General features: G+C 39.7%; 2 protein-coding genes across 6 annotated transcripts in view; both read right to left on the bottom strand.

Moving 5' to 3' along the window:
* Positions 1-12,920, bottom strand: part of ate1 (arginyltransferase 1) — a 54,202-nt gene extending 41,282 nt beyond the window's left edge. For 2 of the 5 annotated variants that reach the window (XM_080868139.1, XM_080868137.1), the window contains exons 1-5: positions 12,742-12,918; positions 5,503-5,566; positions 5,264-5,326; positions 4,973-5,082; positions 4,146-4,373 (exon numbers count right to left, since the gene is read on the bottom strand). In XM_080868139.1, the coding sequence (XP_080724265.1) occupies positions 4,146-4,373; positions 4,973-5,082; positions 5,264-5,326; positions 5,503-5,566; positions 12,742-12,841 (565 nt within the window). In that variant the 5' untranslated portion in view covers positions 12,842-12,918. Of the gene's footprint in view, positions 1-4,145; positions 4,374-4,972; positions 5,083-5,263; positions 5,327-5,502; positions 5,567-12,741 lie in introns of all 5 variants that reach the window. The other 3 variants (XM_080868135.1, XM_080868136.1, XM_080868138.1) reach the window with 3 other exon arrangements.
* An 821-nt stretch (positions 12,921-13,741) lies between these two features.
* LOC308387836 (delta-1-pyrroline-5-carboxylate synthase-like) lies at positions 13,742-19,104 on the bottom strand. Its single transcript, XM_080868134.1, has 17 exons — positions 18,954-19,104; positions 18,352-18,469; positions 18,070-18,221; positions 17,829-17,978; positions 17,601-17,705; positions 17,351-17,509; positions 17,120-17,210; positions 16,696-16,820; positions 16,451-16,595; positions 16,285-16,358; positions 16,055-16,154; positions 15,633-15,853; positions 15,401-15,538; positions 15,116-15,311; positions 14,907-15,028; positions 14,465-14,747; positions 13,742-14,378 (listed from the first exon to the last, which is right to left on the bottom strand). The coding sequence occupies exons 2-17, from the start codon at positions 18,446-18,448 to the stop codon at positions 14,197-14,199; spliced, it is 2,340 nt and encodes a 779-aa protein (XP_080724260.1). The 5' UTR covers positions 18,449-18,469; positions 18,954-19,104; the 3' UTR covers positions 13,742-14,196.
* Positions 19,105-19,236: the final 132 nt, after the last annotated feature.

The following is a 19,236-nucleotide window of genomic DNA, read 5'->3' on the forward strand; positions in this document are numbered from 1 at the left end:
CAATAGCTGCCCGTCACTTTGACTCCAGTAGCACATAGAATATTGTTTCATGGCTGCCAAAGCAATGATTTAATGTAAAGACTACTGAGGTAAGGATGGTGATTACCTCAGTCCTCTTTGATTTTTCACTGAAGCAAGCATAGTTGTTTTGTTTTTTTTGGCGATAACAAAAAAAACCAACCTAATAATAAAAACAATCAGGTCTGCTGGTGTGGGAAAATAAATGAGTGGACCAGCTCATCGTACATCGCAAAGAGAAAACAACACACGCATTTTTTTCCTTCTATCAGCAAGACTGACAGAAACAGTTCCTGAAATTACTAAATCTCTGCCTGTCCCTTCTTCTCCTCCTGCTGCCCCTCCTCCTCCTTCATCTCCTCCTCTACCACCACAACCTCCTGGGCTCTTGCCAAGCCCTTCAGCTCTCCGGGCATCCCATGTCAACAGTTTACACGCCCACATCCTGTTTGGAGCAATAAGGAAACGAGAGCCGTTTCCTGCTTGTCATATTGCCAGCTGCCACCATCAGCTCATTCACCAACTCCCCCTCCGGTGAGGTCACAAGGAAGAGAGAGTGAGCGAGAGATCCCGATGCCTGATCCTGACAGAGGAGAGAGAAACAGATCCTGGCCAAGAATCACTCACGGCATTCAGCTTTAGCTGTCTCAAGGTCCTGTGTCTGTATGGCAGATTGCACCCTGTGAACAGTAAATACAGAACTGAAGCTATGCTATAAAATATGCTAAAAACATGAAATGACATTTGCAGTGCATAAACTAAAACTAAAAAAAATATTTTTGTATTTTTTTATTTATCGCTTACTGTGTTCTTCTTCTAAATGATTTGTTGTCGAGTCATCGGGGGCGATAGGAGCACATAAATGTAGTGACTAAGAAAATTAACAGCGTAATATTTAATCTCAAGATTGCCACATTAGCGTTTTATTGGAAATGAAAAGCGGTGCGAAAGGAAGTTTGCACTTGCAAGAAATCACCTCTGGTATAAACAGAGTTGTGGCTGTGATAGCGTGGTCACATAGTTTACCTCTTTCAGAATAAACAAACCAATGTCAAGGAAGAGTGGTCACGCAGACAACAGGAACTACAGCCTGGACCGAGTTCATCACACTGACTCAACCACAAACACAGCAACCCTTATCCATGATTACTCTGTCCATGCGCCTCTCTCTCCCAGTAATTACACTCTCAGCATCGACACACACTTTCTCTCTTAGCCTCACAAACACAAAAAAAAAACAAAAAAAAACAGGTACTCCCAAGGACAGGATATGCAGCTGTGGTGAAGATAAAGTCTGACAGACCAGTTCCTGTGGAAGACAGATGCACTTTCTCCAGCAGTTAGCGCTTCATAAAATCTATGACATTCTCTATCCATGCTTCCCCAAGCACACATATGGCTTTCAGAAGATACACTCAGTGTAAGCTGTCTAGAAATGTGAAATACTGCTTTCCTATACGTAAACATGCAGCACACAAGTCAGTATTGATTTACAGTGGTTGGAGGATACTGTCGTCTCTGTTCTGCGTGTGCAGTGGCATTTATTGCAATGTATAACCCTTGAGAAACTACCAACTTAAAACTCTCTGCTGTAATTAAAACTGGTTCCGCTTAAGTTTTTGGTAACTGGAAACTCCCCAAAGTTATAAAGTGCACTAGTCATAAAAGTAGAGGGAAGAGAGGTCCAGCTGTTTTCTGCTAACGGTGAAAAACATGATCGCACACGGCTTCAATAATGTTGAAATCGGGGCTCCGGGGAGGCCAATCCATGACTGATAGTGTTCCAGTGAGTGGTGTTTACAGCGTTAGTATCGTGCTTGACATCATTTTCCTGCTGGAAAATGAAGCTGTTCCAATCAGACGCTGGATCAAAATCTGGTGATACTTTTCTGTGTTCATAGCCCCAAACCATGACACAGCCTCCACAAATAGCTGTAGACACTCACTTTTCCATCTCATTCTTGACCTACTTCTGTACATACTGACGATGATTTGAACCAAAAATCCCAAATTTGGATTCATCACTCCACGTGACTTTTGTTCACCGATTTTCGGTCCAATTCTTGAGTAATTTGGCATACCTCAGCCTTTTCTCCAGGTTTCCTTTAAAAAATGGCTTCACAATACCCCCGCCTCCACGGAGACCATTTCTAATAAGGCTTTGGTGAACAGCAGTGAACAACTGAAGGCCCTAATGCATCTCTCAGGTCCTGTGTCAGGTGTTTGTTGGATTTCCCCCCCCCCCCCCCCCCCCATTTCTTAAGGAAGTTCAGTGTGTACTGCTCTCCTGCTGTAGTTTTTTTTTTATTTTTTTTTTTTTTAGGCCTGCCACTTTCTCTTTTCCCCCCCTTGTTTTCTCAGGTTTTTGGTAAATGTGGTAAAATGCTCACCTTGTTGGTCTAAAAATCCTATTTTATTCTTGTCAAGCTATATTATCTTTGACATTTGTCATAGATTCACCAAAAAATGGGAACAAATTATGCGTTTTCATTACGAAGTTGTTGATCTTGTGTAAAAGCCAGACTGGTTCACCCCTTGAGTTAAGTGCCTTTCTCATAATCATTGCATGATTTACAAAAAATTTGAACAATAATATTTCTCCAACATCCTCTCTTGCCTTTTAATTAATGATGCTGGATGGCGTTCTCATCAGAGTTGGAAAGGAAAAAAAGCAGCTGAAGCCTGAAACATTAAAGGTTGTTAAAAACGCCACTTCCTCTGTCTAATGGGAGTTTATTATCTCTTCCCTATAAGTGTTATTAATTCATTATTGAGGGGATATCCTGTGCTGGAAAATAAGGAGGAGAACATAGACAGATAATTCCAAACCAGACACACACTCCTACGAAACAGTGAACAAACAGTGCCCTCATTCACCAACATGCTGCAGTGTGAAGCCTGGTTTACAAGGTGAACAGTGACACCTTCTGGCAAGATCTGATACTTCAGTTAGTGCAGAGCACAGCATGAGGCCACATTGGATACAGTAGAGACAGCATAAATTTAAGCAGAAAACCAAAGAAGCCATTAAGTATTAAGTACAAACAGCTAAGGATTCCTCGATTAGACACAGGTGGCTTATTATTAGCTTAGTTGTAGTTGACTACATTTAAACAAATTAATAAGTAATCATGTATTCAAATTGTCTTAGCTGCAATGTTTAAAAAAAAACATCCAAATTAAGTTTAATTGCTGCAAAGAAATTCCAAAAACACTAAAGGGAAACTACTTATATAGCAAGCCAGGATAAAAATTCACCACATAAATGGTACATTAATACTCTGTATGATCAGTGCATTTTTAAGGTCTGTTTCCATTGTTTTCTGGTGGCAGGATCTGCTTTCTGTGTCTGAAGTTCAGTGTTGACAGCTCAGCATCTACAGTGAAAAAAAACAACGCTTTGCTTACAGCTTTTTCTCCCCTGCTGTGCTGACAGCATTTTCAGTTAAAGAGCATTACTTCCCTCTTTGTCCCTGACAAAGTGTCAATCCATAGCGGTCACTGACAATCAAACTGTTTGGAATCCCAGACTGATCTAATCCCGTTCTTTGGTCCTTCCTGGAGTAGACTGTGGAGACTCGGAGCACTCGGTACAGATGAAGACACAAAAATGTTTCACGCATTTTTGTAACCTAACAACAACGCGGCTTTGTGAGAAGAGCTCCAAGACTGAAAGCACATAACCCAGAAACCGGCCTTTCCAGTTAGTGGGTTATTAAAACGAAGAATAAGGTCAACGTGAAATTATCCGCTTCGGTTTCACACTTACTGGGAAGCTTCATTGCACTGGTGGTAATAAATAATAACACCCCGTCAACTCGATTAATATCACCTTCAGCCCGTTTATGTGTGAGAAGGTGCACACACAACAAAGCCGAGAGCAGAGAGAGGTAAAAACCCCGCACTACTTATTGCTGAGGCTTCATAGTACAGCTGCTTGAGCCGTTCATATAAGGATTTATGTCATTGTTTTAAAACTTTAGTTAGTTTAATTTTTTTATGATCACTGCCGCTCCAGGTTTAGATTGATAGCTCATTCTATTCTATGTGATCTAACTAATTATAGTACTAACTTTTTTCTCCCCCCGAGCAACGGCAAGTACAGCACTAGTTTAGATGACTCCTACCTGGTTTGGGAGCTGCGGATGTTGTGGTCCCAGCCAGTACAGACACTGGATCATTTTGTGATGTTTGCGAGCCTGTAGGTGTGGCATCTGCTGCCTCCTTCTGAACTTCTGTGGTAGATGGAAACTCTGTAGCATCCTTCTGAATGCCTGTGAGAGCGGTGTACTTTAAATGTACTTTCCTCAGTTCCTGTGGTCCTGCCTCTTCACACACCGAGTCCATTGGCTCACCTATAATGCAGGAAATCAATATTGCTTACACCAGACAGCACACTGTAAATTACCCTTCTCTTCTGTTTTGAATTGAATTCGTTTTTGAATTAGCACCCAATGCTAACTGCACTTTAAACCAGGGTGCTCACTTACGCCTGATCATTGACATCAGAATATGACATTACTGATCTGCAGTCATGCACCAGGACTGCTCTCTGTGACATCCTGCAGTTAAAAAGCCTTGCTGTGAAGGGGTCTCTGATGAAATGTTATGTGCACAGTTTGTGAGCTTTGCAACTGATGGAGCTCTTATGAGCTGATAGAGAGGAACAGCCATACTCCTGTGTAAACCCATAAATCTCAATCTGCCTGCTGTTCATGGCATCATTTATATCAAAACCTGTGGTCCATGAATACATTACAGACTCAAGTCATTTTCACACATTTATTAAGTTTCAAACTCAAGTCAAGCCTGTGTAGTGCTTCACACTACAAACTACAACACATATGCAGTCGCAGAGCACTAACTGCTTAAAGAGTATTGCCATTTTTTCCACGAACTGTACACCAATAGAGACTATGAATGGATGTGTTTATACCTCATATATTATACATACCTGCACAATCTTCCTGCCCCTTTTGCAGCTCCCCTTTGGATATAAATCTGTTCATCTTCTTCAGGATTTTCTTGTGGGATTTGGAAGGCTGGAATTTCAGAGCGTGGCATCTTGAGAGAGGATACAAGGTAAAGGTTATTGGTTGTTAAAGCAAACATTTAATTAACGTATTTTTTCAACATAGATCAAACAACCCTTGTGTATTCTAGGTTTTTTGGTCTTATCAGATCTTAAGTTACTTAAAGCATGACTCATAAAAGGAAATTTTGGTAAGCAAGTTAATAAAATTACCTGATGGTATACTGTGGACAGCATGTCTTCTGCATTATGGGTTTGTAAACATACTTCCCACTTCTGAAAATGAAAACATGGACAAGATTTGTGGGAGAAAAAAAAAATAAAGGCAATAAATTATTATTTTTTATTTGAAGTAGTCACAACTCCCTTTTTAAAACTGAATTCAGGAGAAAAGGTTTCAAATGGAAGTAGGAAACCACTGGCTGAAACCAGGATACTAAGTAGCTACTCACCTTCTCCATCCTCGATCTATGAGGTCTTGGTAGTCTTGTACTGTCATGGTGTGGGACCACATCCCTACAATCAAAACAAAACAAATAATTAATCAAATTGTTTCCTTAAAATGTATAATTGATTTAAATACAATTTTATACATAATGGCAATCGTTGAAAATATGGCAACAAGCCTAAGCAGTGTTATGTATGAAAAGTCTCTTCACCTTAAGCCCAATCAGGCTTAAGGTTATAAAAGTGGTCACGCCTTTTCTTTTATTCACAAAAAGCGAATGGGACGAGGAAGAAACTGTTAATGAGATAATACTTCTGTGTTTAAATTGATGATAAAACTGAACCGGAAACAAGGAGAACGAGTCAGGCTCTTCACAAGTGAGTAAAACTAAAACAGCTGTGATACGAGGTATGTATACAAACAAGGCATAGTCTGTCAAGAAGTTGAGAGACTTGTGGTAGGTCCACATTTTTGTTCCAGTTTAAAATACTGTCTCCAAAGGGTCATTCCCACAGTACTTTAAGGCCCCAATGGAAATATACAAATTTATCATTTGTAGCCAGACCAGATCCCTCTTCCCAGAGCCGAGGTCTGAGCTCTTCCTTTCAACTTTCAACTTTCCTATCACTCTTGGAGCCTGCATAAACAAACCAAAACGTAAGCTTCTATTGCAAGAAAACAATCCATTTAAATCTAAAACAGCCGAGGTAATTAACTGTTAAAAAGTTCACACAACACACACCAACCTCTCAGTCGAGTATAATTTCCTATGTTTCAAAAAAATGATGCTTAGAGTCCAAGCAAACTCCACTAGTGAACCACAAAATGACAGATGAGTCTCCAACAGACACAGCGGCAAGACTGCAGGCTTTCTTTATGTCTGACACACATCACAACTTTTCACAGGACTCTCTGTAGTACTGTGAAAAACTAAGTGCACCTTTATTGTTTCCATAGGATCTAGAGCAGTGGTTCTTAACCTGGGTTTGATCGAACCCTAGGGGTTCGGTTAGTCAGTCTCAGGGGTTTGGGCAGAGCCTCCGCCGTGACATGCACGGCTCATTTTGTGCACCAGTAAAAAACATATCTACGTCTTGAATTTGAAAAAAATCATATTTTATTTTTCACTAAAGAGGGGTTCAGTGAATTCGCATATGAAACTGGTGGGGTTCAGTACCTCCAACAAGGTTAAGAACCACTGATCTAGGGTGAGAAGTAGCAGTCAGGTGCTGCTATACAAATCACTTGATTAAATGATCATCAGGAAGTGTGACCAAGGCTACCAAAGCAGAGATTTGGGCAGTTTGCTTGTCTGGAGTGTTCAGGTGTGTGTTAATTGTCTCAAAAGTGGAAGTCTCAACAAATTCATCCCAAAGTCGAAGAAAAGGCAAACAACCAAGAGATACATCTCAGAGTCTGCAGCCCTCAGTTAATGTGTTAAATGTTAAAGTTCAATACAGTACAGATAGAAAACCACTGAACATGTACAACTTCTCTGGAAAGATCACTAGGCAGCCTCGCTTCTGTCAGTCTGCCCCAGGGCAGCTGTGGCTACAACTGTAGCTTGTCTCCACCAGTGTGTGAATGTGAGAGTGCATGAATAGTGGTATTGTAAAGCGCTTTGGGTGCCTTGAAAAGCGCTATATAAATCCAATCCATCATTATTATTATTATTATTATTACTAGGAGGAAGTCTTTTTTCTCTCAAGAGAATGTTGCAGCACAGCTTATGTCTGAAAGTTGCATCTGGCCAAACCACAACACTTCTGGACCAGTGTCCTTTGGAATGATGAGGCCAAAGTGGAAATATCTACCATAATGCATAATATTAGCATAAACATATTAGCGTAAACAGCTCATACCAGCTGTCAAGCACAGTGATGGAGGGGATGTTTTGCAGTGGTGTTTGGTTTTTTGCAGCCACTGTACCTGGTTACTTTCCAGTCACTGAGCTGATTATAAACTCCTCTGTATACTCAAGTATTCAAGAGGCAAATGTGAAGCCATCTACATACCAGCTAAAAGTTGGTAGCAATTGAGTCATGCAAAGCGATAAGCAGCAGAATGGCTGACAAAGAAAGAAAAAAAACATAAAGGCACTGCAGTGACCCAGTTACAGTCCAGACCTCCAAATTCAAACGGTGTGGTGGGACATTACAGGGGCCTGGGTATAAACTAATGACTGCAAACTTCAGTGAACTGAAGCAACGTTGCAAAGAATTCCTCCAAAACAACGTGAAAAGACTGAGACAAAATCATATCATTTTTCTTATGGAAAATGATTCCTTCAAGTTACTGCTGCTACAATATGATGATTCTACAAATGAATCATGACGTGACCTTAGTTTTTCACAGGTCTGTATGAAGTTCCTGTGAAAACTTTCTAGACTGTATGTCTATACAACCGAATCACCATCATAAATAAACGTGTAAACAGTATGTCAAAATCTGTTTTTTCTTATGTTGCATTATTCAAATCATTGTCCCCCCCCCGTTACATAGATCTTCAGTTATCTTATCTGTCAGTGGTAAAATAAAGAGCACTGAAATTCACTCTGTTTAAAACCCCAGAGAAGTTATGCTTAAATACAAAAAGTTTAGGGCCTACACATTTAGTCTCTCGGATATTTCTGGCCTATGACTGTAAAATGATCACACCCTCTGAAATTGCAGAAATGTCCCATTCTCATATACATGTGCATTAAAACCAATAATGAGCATATAAAATGAACTTAAAAGGCTTTAAATTATGCTGATTAATTAACTCCTTTTATTTGAACATAATACATGTCATCAAAAAGCCCTGCTAATTTGTTAGGCAGGAATCATGAGTCTAAAATACAAAGAATAGATTCCATGTGCAGGCGGGATAAGAGTACAGTGGCTCACAGCACACCTGGAGTGTGTTTTCACCACTCACACCAGATCCCTTCTTCAGCCTTCACTCAGGCATGACAGACACAATAACACAGATGAGAGCAGATGTTGTGCTCTTGTTGTGAGGAGTTGCGTTTGATTTGTATCTGACAACACTGTTGATAATATCACTGCACCAATCACACCAAGGGAAAACATCATATGACGCACCTGTTCAGAAAAGTCTACAGTAAAGACGCACTGCTACTATATACTGTATATAGTAGCAGTGCGTCTTTACTGTAGACTTACATATATACTGTATGTATATAATATACATAATCCATGCATCTACAGCATAAGATGCTTTTTTGGAAATCGAATTTCCCAGAGGAACCCACCCGAGGGATTAATAAAGTTCTATCTTATCTTATCTTATCTTATCTTTCCAGGAAAATAAAATGATGCCAGTGAGAATATAACATGAGATAACGCTTGACCTGCATCCACTTCCACCCTGTAGCACTGTTACATAGTTACAAGAATTACACAGGTAGTAAAGTCTCCCTTCTTCACTGCAAGCTGTCGTACCCATATGATGTAACAGGAACAGATTAACACTCTTATCTTAGATTAGACATCAGCTCTCGTCTGCAGGCGATGTGCCCAGTTGCTCATTGACTACACTGGGACCTCCCTAATTATAGTCAACCTGTCTCATTTCATTTCATTTATTTATTCATTTTCAGGCACAACAAATACCTATATTGAACATAAAATACACAAAACAAAAAACAAAACTTGCCTGAAAAAGGAGTGGGACGAAGAAAACTTATTAAATCCCACCCCTATACTCACTCATCAACAAAAAAAAACAATAAACTTCCCGCAGCTACGCCCATCATTGCATACAGACCCATCAACAGCCCCGGGCAGATACAAGCATCTAAGCGGCAGCTCGCAACCAACAATTAGAGCCTTCATAACTGAATACAGAATATATAAATTATAAATTGCATTACCACAGGTAACAGGCAGTAATAACTACAAGTAACATACATATATATCTACACACACAAGTACATATATGTACATACATACGCACACTTTATTTTTTATTTTTTATTTTGGAATCCATACCAGCAATGGTAAGAGGACAGACATTACAGAGCACACTAAAACCCATCATTGAGTATACTGTGACCAGACCAACTGTTTGTAGAGAAATTTAAATCTATGAATATTTTTGCATTGTTTCAATTGTAAACTCAGACTGTTCCAGATTTTCACACCACATACAGACACACAAAAGCCTTTACGGGTTGTTCGAGTTCTGGGTAATTTGAATTCTCCAAAGCCTCTCACATTATAAACCTTTTCTCGAATTTCAAATCTAGTTTGTAAATTTGCCGGTAAAAGTTTAGTAAAAGCTTTATACAAAATTATGGATGTATTGTAATTAACCAGATCCTGGAATTTAAGTAACTTTGCCTGAAGAAAGAATTTGTGAGTATGATCTAGATAACCAGCCTTGTGAATAATACGCAGTGCTCGTTTCTGTACTGTGACTAATGGATTAGTTGTATTTTTATATGTATTTCCCCACACTTCCACACAATATGTAAGATATGGAAGAACAAGGGTACAGTACAGAGTACGAAGTGCATCTTTATCAAGGAATTGTTTCACTTTGTTCAAAACTGCGAGGCTTCTGGAAATTTTGGTTTTTATGTGTCTGACGTGGGGTTTCCATGAAATTTTGTTATCAATTATAACTCCCAAAAATTTGTTTTCACTCACATTATCAATTGGTACACCTTCAATGATAATTGGTAATTCTATATTATATTTTAAATTACCAAAAAACATTGCTTTAGTTTTATTTATATTTAATGATAATTTATTTATGTCCATCCATTTTTTTATTAATTTTAGCTCCCTGTTTACAGTCATTACAAGATCAGTATAATCATCGCTACTGAAAAATATGTTGGTGTCATCTGCGAACAGTATGAGTTTAAGTACTTGAGAAACATCAAAAATATCATTTATGTATACATTGAAAAGTTTTGGTCCCAACACTGACCCTTGGGGAACACCACATGTAATACCAAGTTTCTCTGAATGGTAATGCCCTATGCTAACATATTGTTCCCGACCTGTTAGGTAACTTTTTAACCAGTTACCAGCTTTCCCTCGAATACCATATCTTTCCAATTTATCCAGTAAAATTGAGTGATTGATTGTGTCGAAGGCCTTTTTGAGGTCAACAAAAATACCAACTGCATATTTATTTTTATCCAGTGTATCAGTAATTTCTTCTACTGCCTCAATTATCGCCATTGAAGTGTTTTTTTGCGTTCTGAAACCATACTGACCAACATTTATTATTTGATGTTTTTCAAGGAATTTTTCTAATCTTGAATTAAAAAGTTTTTCTAGAATTTTTGAGAATTGAGGCAGTAGAGAAATAGGCCTATAATTGGTAAAACTGTGTTTGTCATTACTTTTATATAGTGGTATTACTTTCGCAATTTTCATTTTTTTTGGAAAACAACTGGACTGAAATGATAAATTACAGATATATGTTAAGGGACTAGCAATATTCAGAATAACCTGTTTAACTACAGACATATTTATGTCATGATAATCCATTGAAGACTTACTTTTACATTTTAATGTGATATTTATTACTTCTTGCTCATTTGTAGCTGAGAGGAACAGTGAAAGGGGATTTGATTTTATATTACTGATATTTTCATTTTTATGACACGGGATGTCCGCTGCTAGTTCAGGGCCAACATTTATGAAGAATTTATTGAACCCATCGACAATATTACTCATGTTGTGATTTTCACCATTTGCATCAGTAAAATATTCAGGATATGATGTTCCAGAAGATCCTTGTTTAATTAAGTTGTTTAACACATCCCAAGTTCCTTTTATATTGTTTTTATTTTCATATAATCTTCTTCTATAATAAAGTTGTTTGCTCGTTCTTATAATATCAGTCAATTTATTTCTATATGCTTTATATCTTTGTTCCACTTCTTTTGTTTTTACTTTGATAAACTGTTTATACAGATTGTTTTTCTTTTTGCAAGCATTAATAATTCCTTTTGTGAGCCAAGGACTTTTTATCTTTTTTTTCTTTGTCATGTGTTCGTTTACAGGACAATGTTTATTGTACCACATAGTAAAAATATCTAGAAAATTATCATAAGCCTTGTCCACATCTGACTCTTCATACACCGAACTCCAATCTTGTTGTGCTAAATCGAAATTGAAGGCATGAATTGCTTCTTCATTTATTGTTCGCTTTGCTATCATGATCTTGGTATCTATTTTTTTTAAATCACAGTCACACAAAGTAAAAACTGGTAAGTGGTCAGTTATATCACAGACAAGCAGACCACTATTAATTTGGAAATCCATGACATTAGTAAAAATGTTGTCAATAATAGTGGCCCTGCTCAGATCAAATCAATGACACCAGTGTGTCCTCTTACCTTCTCACAGTTTTCATTTTTATGTGAAAGTGAGATCTTTTAAAAAGTAAGAGTAAAATGAATCGCTGCATCATCGAGGTTCATTTTTACTAAATATTCCAAAATATAGCCACGTGTCAGCATTTATAATTAGGCTGTTCAACTAGTACACTGTTATCCCTCTGTCACTCACAGCTAGAGAACAGAGTTCGCAAGAAAAAGTAATGCCAAGTACAATCTACATTACCTGTTACACCAAAACAAAGTGTGAGAAAGTACTATAACACATGCGTCGCTCGTTGTCACCTATTGGATATTATACGACTTTTAAACCACGTAAAATATAAAATATCCTGGATTTCCTAAACTCGGCGTCACATCACAAATAAAAAAAGAGAAAGCTGCACTTTCTAAGAGCAGCAGCCTTGCTTCTCCGTCCTGCTGTTTAAGAGACTACCTATTAGCTTGGTGCTACTGCAAATCTACTGCTAACATGCTACAATTGCATTGTTACACCCCAAGTTAAACATTGTTGTCCTACAGAAAAAACATTCAACAATAACCTTAACTGATTTATTCTACAAGCCTTCTTCCGTTTCCCAGAAAGCAAAAGCTAGGCTAGAAGCTAACGGCTAAAACCTGAGCTAGGTCAATAACCTTAAACCTATCTAAATGATGTCGGGCTAACGCTAAATAATATTTACACTCGCAGTGTGCGTGCAGTCTATGTAACATACTCAAATACACTGACATTAGGGATAGGTGCAGTGCAAAAAACAGCTAGCCGGCTATTATGCCAGAAAGTAGACGGAGCTAGGTCATTAGCACAAGCCAGTTCAGAGAACCCCGGCTATCCTCCACACAGACACACATATACACACACTTCATCCCCAGCTTACCACGAGAGAAGTTTCCCGTTTGGCTTTTACAGTAACCACAGCGGTAGCCATCTTCTCCCCCGAAATATTCTACTATAGTGTAAGACTTATTTCCTGCCATCTTTAAGATCTAGCACAGCTGACAGCTGAGACAGGTGACCTGGCAAGCCTTGCTCGACATGTAACCCCGCCCACAGCAAATACGTCATCAGTTGTGCGTAAAACAAAGGGAGTTCTGATAAAAGTGTTTAAGTGTTACAAGTAACACTCAAATAATGAAACAGCTTTTGTTTTTTGGATCAAAATAAACATAATGCATTGCAGCGCATTCTGTAGAAATGACTTTATAACTTCATATTTAAGAAGACAGAGGCAGGGGAGAGGATGAAGGCATGTTCAGAGGCCTGAACATGTTCTGAATGTACGGTTTGGAGACAGTGGCACTGGCATAAAGACAAGGGGTGAAGCTGGAGGTGGCAGATGAAAATGCTCACTTTCACTGACAAAGATAGACAGGATTGTAAATCTGTCTATCAGTGACAGTTCAGGCTGAGAACTTTAGAGATAAAGTTTGGAGAAGAAGGTTAAGATGGTTTGAACATGTGCAGAGGAGGGGTAGTGGACATACTGGACAAAAGATGCTGAAGATGCAGCAGCTAGGTAACAGATAATGAGGAAGCCCACAGACTAGGTTCATGGATGTAGTGAAGCAAGACATGCAGAGAGTTGGTGTGACAGAAAAGGATGCACGGGACAGGATGAGAGGGAGGCAGATGATCAGTTGTGGTGGGTCCTAACATTAGTAATCAAAAGAAGATTATTTAAAAACTCAGTTCTATCAATTAAATAGAGTAATAACCGAAATCAGGCTATATACCAACAGCTGCTTCCCCACTCTTAAATTAAACATAGTATGGATTAAGTAAACTAAAACAAAAAATTACAAAAATAAAGACCTTCGTTGGGGGGAAAATGGGCAGATTTCTCACCAAAAGCTTTGTGACACATAAAATTCCACAAGTTATAATTAAAGAACTGTACACCATATTTATTAAATTATCTGTGCAAAGAGGAAAGACAGCAAAGTAAATCCAAAACAAGATCCTGCATAAACAAGACCAAGGGAGAGTTTGCATGTAGAAAAATAACTTAGAAAATCACCGCTGGAATAATGATTTAGTTTTATGCAATTACAAAAATGGCGTTGGAGTGAAAAGCGCTTTGTCCAGTCCTAAGTTCTGTTTTACTTTTACAGTTTTCTCTCATTTAGCCACCAGTCAATTTTCTTGGGTTTCACATGGATTCATAGGTTCACAAAACCAGGATATTGGTTGTCTGATAAAAGTTGCCTCCATTCTTCCAACCACACAACAAAATAGACCTAAACAGGATTGTGAAAGCAGCTTGTGAGTTGAAATGCTACAGGCAGACACAAACCTCTAAATAAACACGTGACTTTATGTTGTTCAGTGGTTTCTAATTGAAACTCCCCTGCGGCACAGGGATGTTTTCGTGAAGGTATTTCATGCTGCCTTGCTCAGAGAAGTCAGCCACTGTGTGTCCCTCCCCTCGAAGGACCCACTTGGTGGTCAAAAGTCCCTCCAAACCTACAGGTCCTCTGGCATGTATCCGTGCTGTACTGATACCAACCTCAGCTCCTGCAAAATAAACAAAGTAAAATTAAATACCTTGTTTTATTTTCAACATAGTGGTAGTTTAGGTTCACTTGAAGGTAAATACACACCAAGGCCAAAGCGGTAGCCATCAGCAAAGCGAGAGCTGGCGTTCCAGAATACACAGGCGCTGTCCACCTGTTGCAGAAACTGTTCGGCTGTTTCTTCATTCTCAGTAACAATGACATCAGTGTGGGAGCTGCCGTATTTGTGGATGTGGTCCACAGCTTCCTGCATGCTGTCAACCACCTCAATGCAGCATTCCAGGTCCCCATACTCTGTCCTCAGAGACTTGACCTCAGATGGGCTAAAAGTTAAATAGGATGCGAAGCGAGGACCAGCATGAATCTTTACCTGTAAGAAAGCAATAACCAATAGTTTGTTAAAGAATAAAAAACAAACAAATGTAATTTACTGTATTTATGGACGTTGGTAAAGTGTTAAATTCTCTTGCTGTTTTTCCTATTTCTGAATCTCATTCAAAGCATACACCCAAATAATCCTGTTTCTTACTTGCTCTGTTCTCAGCAAGTCAATGATCTGGTCAAACACAGGAGTACGCAGCAAATCTCTGTGAATAAGAAGAGTCTCCATGGCATTGCAGGCAGCAGGGTAGTCACATTTAGAGTCTTTGACTGGAAAGAAACACAGTTTGTACAATCATTCAAAACCAGTCAGTTTGCATTAGTGACAAATGCAATTAAATGCAATTAAAAACCTACCAACATCAAGAGCTTTGTCAATGCTGGCATCACTGTCGACGTAGACGTGACAGATGCCCTCACTGTGGCCCAAAACAGGAATGCCCTTGGCTGCCCTCTGGATTTCCCGGACCAGCTGAGATGAGCCCCTTGGAATGATCAGGTCAATCATCTTGTCCAGTCTGCACAGATCCTCAACTTCCTCACGTGTGCTCACCTACAGCACAAATTCTTTTAGTGTATCGCAACAAATAAAATACTACCAGGAAACTAAAATTATATTTCTATAATGATTTTTAGTCTTACCAGTTGAATGGCATCTGCTACACCATGAATGGAAAGGGCCTCTTGAGTGAGTTGATGTAGAATTTTGTTGGTGTTGGAAGCTTCTTTGCCACCTTTCAGGAGCAAAGCATTTCCGCTTGCAATTGCTAGTGCTGACACCTGAAGTATAGCATTTAAAATGTCACTCTTTTTGAACACATATAAAACCAAAGACTTTAAAAAAGTATTCCAGACTGCGTAGACATGGTCTGACCTGTGGCAGACAATCAGGGCGAGACTCAAAGATGACCAGCAGGACACCGATGGGGACCGTGATCTGTTCTAGTTCTAGGTTGTTGGCCACTCTAGTCCTCCTCAGCACCCGGCCGACGCTGTCCCTGGAGGAAACGGCGAGCTGACGCAGGCCAATGGCAAGACTGTTCAGCTTGGCTGTTGACAGACTCAGGCGATTGATCAGAGGCTGGGACAGACGACCTGTAAGAGTAAAGTATGAATAAAAATGCTGGCGCATCAATCAATAAAGAGAAACGTGTTGCCAAGCAGGAGTAAATGCTCTGCTACGCGATGCCACACCCAATGACTCCTACCAAAACAGACTACAATGGTATCTGAGTCACAGATCTACATTCAGGTATGGATTACGCTAATCCGTGTGCCAGCTCTCTGCCTCTGTACCTAATGTTGTTGCTAGCTCCATGTCTTTCCTGTTTGCATTAAGAATTTCTTCTCTCTTTTCTGTAAGGAGCTCAGCAAGACAGCAGATGATCTCCCCTCTCTGAAAAAACAAACACATAGATGTGATCAACACAATTCAAAATTAATTGACACTGCTGTCACTACGACGTAGAACTTATTTAATTTTGTGACCCTGTGCAACTAATTAGGATAATTTTTTCCCCCTTTACCTGTTCAGGGAGCAGGGAGGCCAGGGTTCTGCCTGCATGTCGTGCCATCTCTGTCTGCTGCTCCACAGTTGGGCCTGGTGATGTCAATAACACCAACATCAAGCATAAATCCTCAAACCACAACAAAAAGATTCAAATGCTCTGTCTGAGTGGTTTTACCCAGTACCTGCAGGTTTCACTTCAGAGAAAAAGGTGCCAACTTTCTTCCCTTCCACAATGTCTGTGATGACGTGACCGGTGACTTTTGGATCTGTGCCATTGGCAATGATTACTGAGGTGCCACCCTGCAGTGCCCAGAGGGCTGCTTTCACCTGAGCCACACAACATGATTTAGTGTAATGCAACATTTTCATTACTGAAAGAACTCTGCCTCTTCATATAGTGAGATGAACTATTATCTGTCACACTGACCTTTGCTTCCATGCCGCCGATACCAACTCTGGATTTAGTCCCATATGTGATAGATTGTTGGTCTCCGGGATAGAATATATCAATGAGCTTGGCATCATCTGTTCCTGGCGGACTGTCGTATAAGCCTGAGGAAAAAATAAGAAAAATAAAATCACACATACATAGATATCTTCTGATTTAACAAAAACGCGAAAAAAAAACAAAAAAGTCTTCTATTAATGTATGACTACCTGGCAATCATTAATGAATAAAAGCAAAGCATCAATAACATATATGGCAGTTGCTGTAATACTATGCATAATAATGGTTCACATTTATTATACATACAAACATAAACATAATCTACACAAATAACATACTGGCCATTACTGTGATTCTTAAATGCAAATTAAAGAAAATATTATTTAAATAGTCATATCTGTACCTTGGACATCAGACAGGGCAATAAGTAGGTCTACTTTCATTTCAACAGCCAGCCGTGCAGCCAAGCTGTCGTTATCTTTGATGCTTATTACCTGAAACACAAACCGATTTTTCATTAAGCAAAAAACACCGCGCAGGTCAGTAACAAGTTCAGTTGCTACTACATTTTAAAAGCTTCCCTCTCTCACTCAGGTGCAAAGGAAACATTGCATGCAAAAACAGGTGTACCCACATTTACACCCTGTAGGTCACTGTTGGGAACAGGGGGTGGAACAACAGCATCGTTCGTGTTAATTATCGGGACGATATTCATACGCAGCAGTTCATGTAGCGTGCTGTTCAGGTTCCGGCGCTTCTGTTCATCGTGAAAGTCCAGATTGGTGACCAGAATCTAAGGAGGTGGAAAGAAATGTGAAGAAGTATGTGACATTTTAGTCAGATGCTGTAGGTATTTTATTCTATGCCAAACGTAGAGCACATACTTGTGCAGTGCAGATGCTGTATTGGGTGAACATAGCTTCGTACAGCGCCATCAGACCGCTCTGCCCAGCAGCTGCACAGGCTCTTGCTTCCAAAACTGGGACTGTCTGAAAGACAGTGAGATTTAAACAAAGTTAACAAGATTTCGAAAGAAAGAAATCAGCACACTGTTATACAGTCTACATTTACAAAATAGAGGGTCCAAGTTCCTTCTGTTAAAGCTTATTCACCATGTCTTTCAGTTGGTTCTGCCCAGAATGCAGAGCTTGTCTGACACTCTGAGACAGCAGTATCTCATGTCTCAGTCGCTGCTTCCCAAATGCCACAGCACCACTCGTAACAATCATCATCTCCCTGCCTTGATTCTGTAGCATGGCCACCTGATGGAACACAGAAACAATAACATTTAAGATCTCTTTTCTTTGGAGCAGTCATTCCTCTATAAAAGACACTTTGTATCAACATTATTACCTGCTCTACTATTGAAGCCAGTCGTCCCAGTGCCAGACCACATTCATCTCCACGCGTCACCACAGCGCTCCCAAGCTTCACTACAATGCGTTTGGCTTGCTTCAGCTCACTGCGGTGTGCAAAGGACTTCCCATGGGGTCGAGGGAGAACGACTGCGGGGAATAAAGAAAACAGTCACATTTTAACAGGCATAGGCAGCCGAGGAAGAACCAACACATATCGAAGTGATCCTGAGATTTGTGTACAAGCCTAGTATGATGAAGCACTTGGCTGATCACTTACATTTAGCCTGGGAAAAGGCTCTGATGTAGACTGGGCACACATTTGATTGCCGTGTTCTGAATGGCAGAGGAGAGCAGGAAGCCAACCTGGCAAACATGGCACTGAAAATTCAGGACCACTGTGATGAGCACAGAAAGCAATGCATGGTTAGTTTAACAATGGAATAGCATCAAATTAAATAAGCAGCTTCTGGGTAAAACAAACAGGCTTGACGCCAACGTTTTAAATAGATATATGGAGTTTTGCTGTCGCTTGAAAGCTCTGCATCATGTGTCTTCTTCTTATCAGTGTTATGCGATATTTGGACTTGACACACTGACCCATTAAAGATTGTTTTGCACCAAGTTAGCTTAGAAAAATACCAGCAATAATAGGCAGGGCAATAGACTGGGCGCTTTTCACTTGTTTAACCTGTAATACATATGAACGAACTGCAGTTTGCATGGTAGTTTATCAGACTATAGCAGCTACGTGTCGAGTACTTCTGTCAAAACATACCTAGGTTAGCTAACGTTAGCTAGCTTTAGCTGTTGTGAGCTGCCTAACTTGCCTCGGTTTTCGACAGAACAGGCGGAAGAGATTTTTTATAAAAGACTCCTTACCCAGCGAGATGGAGACCTGGAAAGCCAACCACAGCTACACTTGTAAGTGAACGGCGAAATGAAGACACGTATTCAGTGAGAATCGCAGCGCTTCACTGCCACATCCACAGCCCACGTTGTGTGGGAAGTGCCGTAATGCTATTCACGAACGACGTGCACATAAAATATCGTTGGGGGGGGGACGACGACGACATAAGACGTTGGCTTACGCAAGAAAGTTTTAACGTACGCATGAATTTTATTTTATTTTTTTGTGAGTGAGCACGGGTTGCACAAGTACAGA

Source organism: Rhamphochromis sp. 'chilingali' (genome assembly GCF_963969265.1).
Source record: "Rhamphochromis sp. 'chilingali' genome assembly, chromosome: 20".
Classification (NCBI taxonomy): Eukaryota; Metazoa; Chordata; class Actinopteri; order Cichliformes; family Cichlidae; genus Rhamphochromis; species Rhamphochromis sp. 'chilingali'.

Bases quoted from the DNA above. Each gene is read 5' to 3' on its own strand.
- LOC308387836 (XM_080868134.1), bottom strand. From the start codon at position 18,448: ATGTTTGCCAGGTTGGCTTCCTGCTCTCCTCTGCCATTCAGAACACGG. The intron at 16,359-16,450 runs GTACTGGGTAAA...TGACATCACCAG, and splicing joins CTCTGAAGTGAAACCTGCAG to GCCCAACTGTGGAGCAGCAG. The intron at 15,854-16,054 runs GTACAGAGGCAG...TTACTCTTACAG, and splicing joins GGAGCTAGCAACAACATTAG to GTCGTCTGTCCCAGCCTCTG.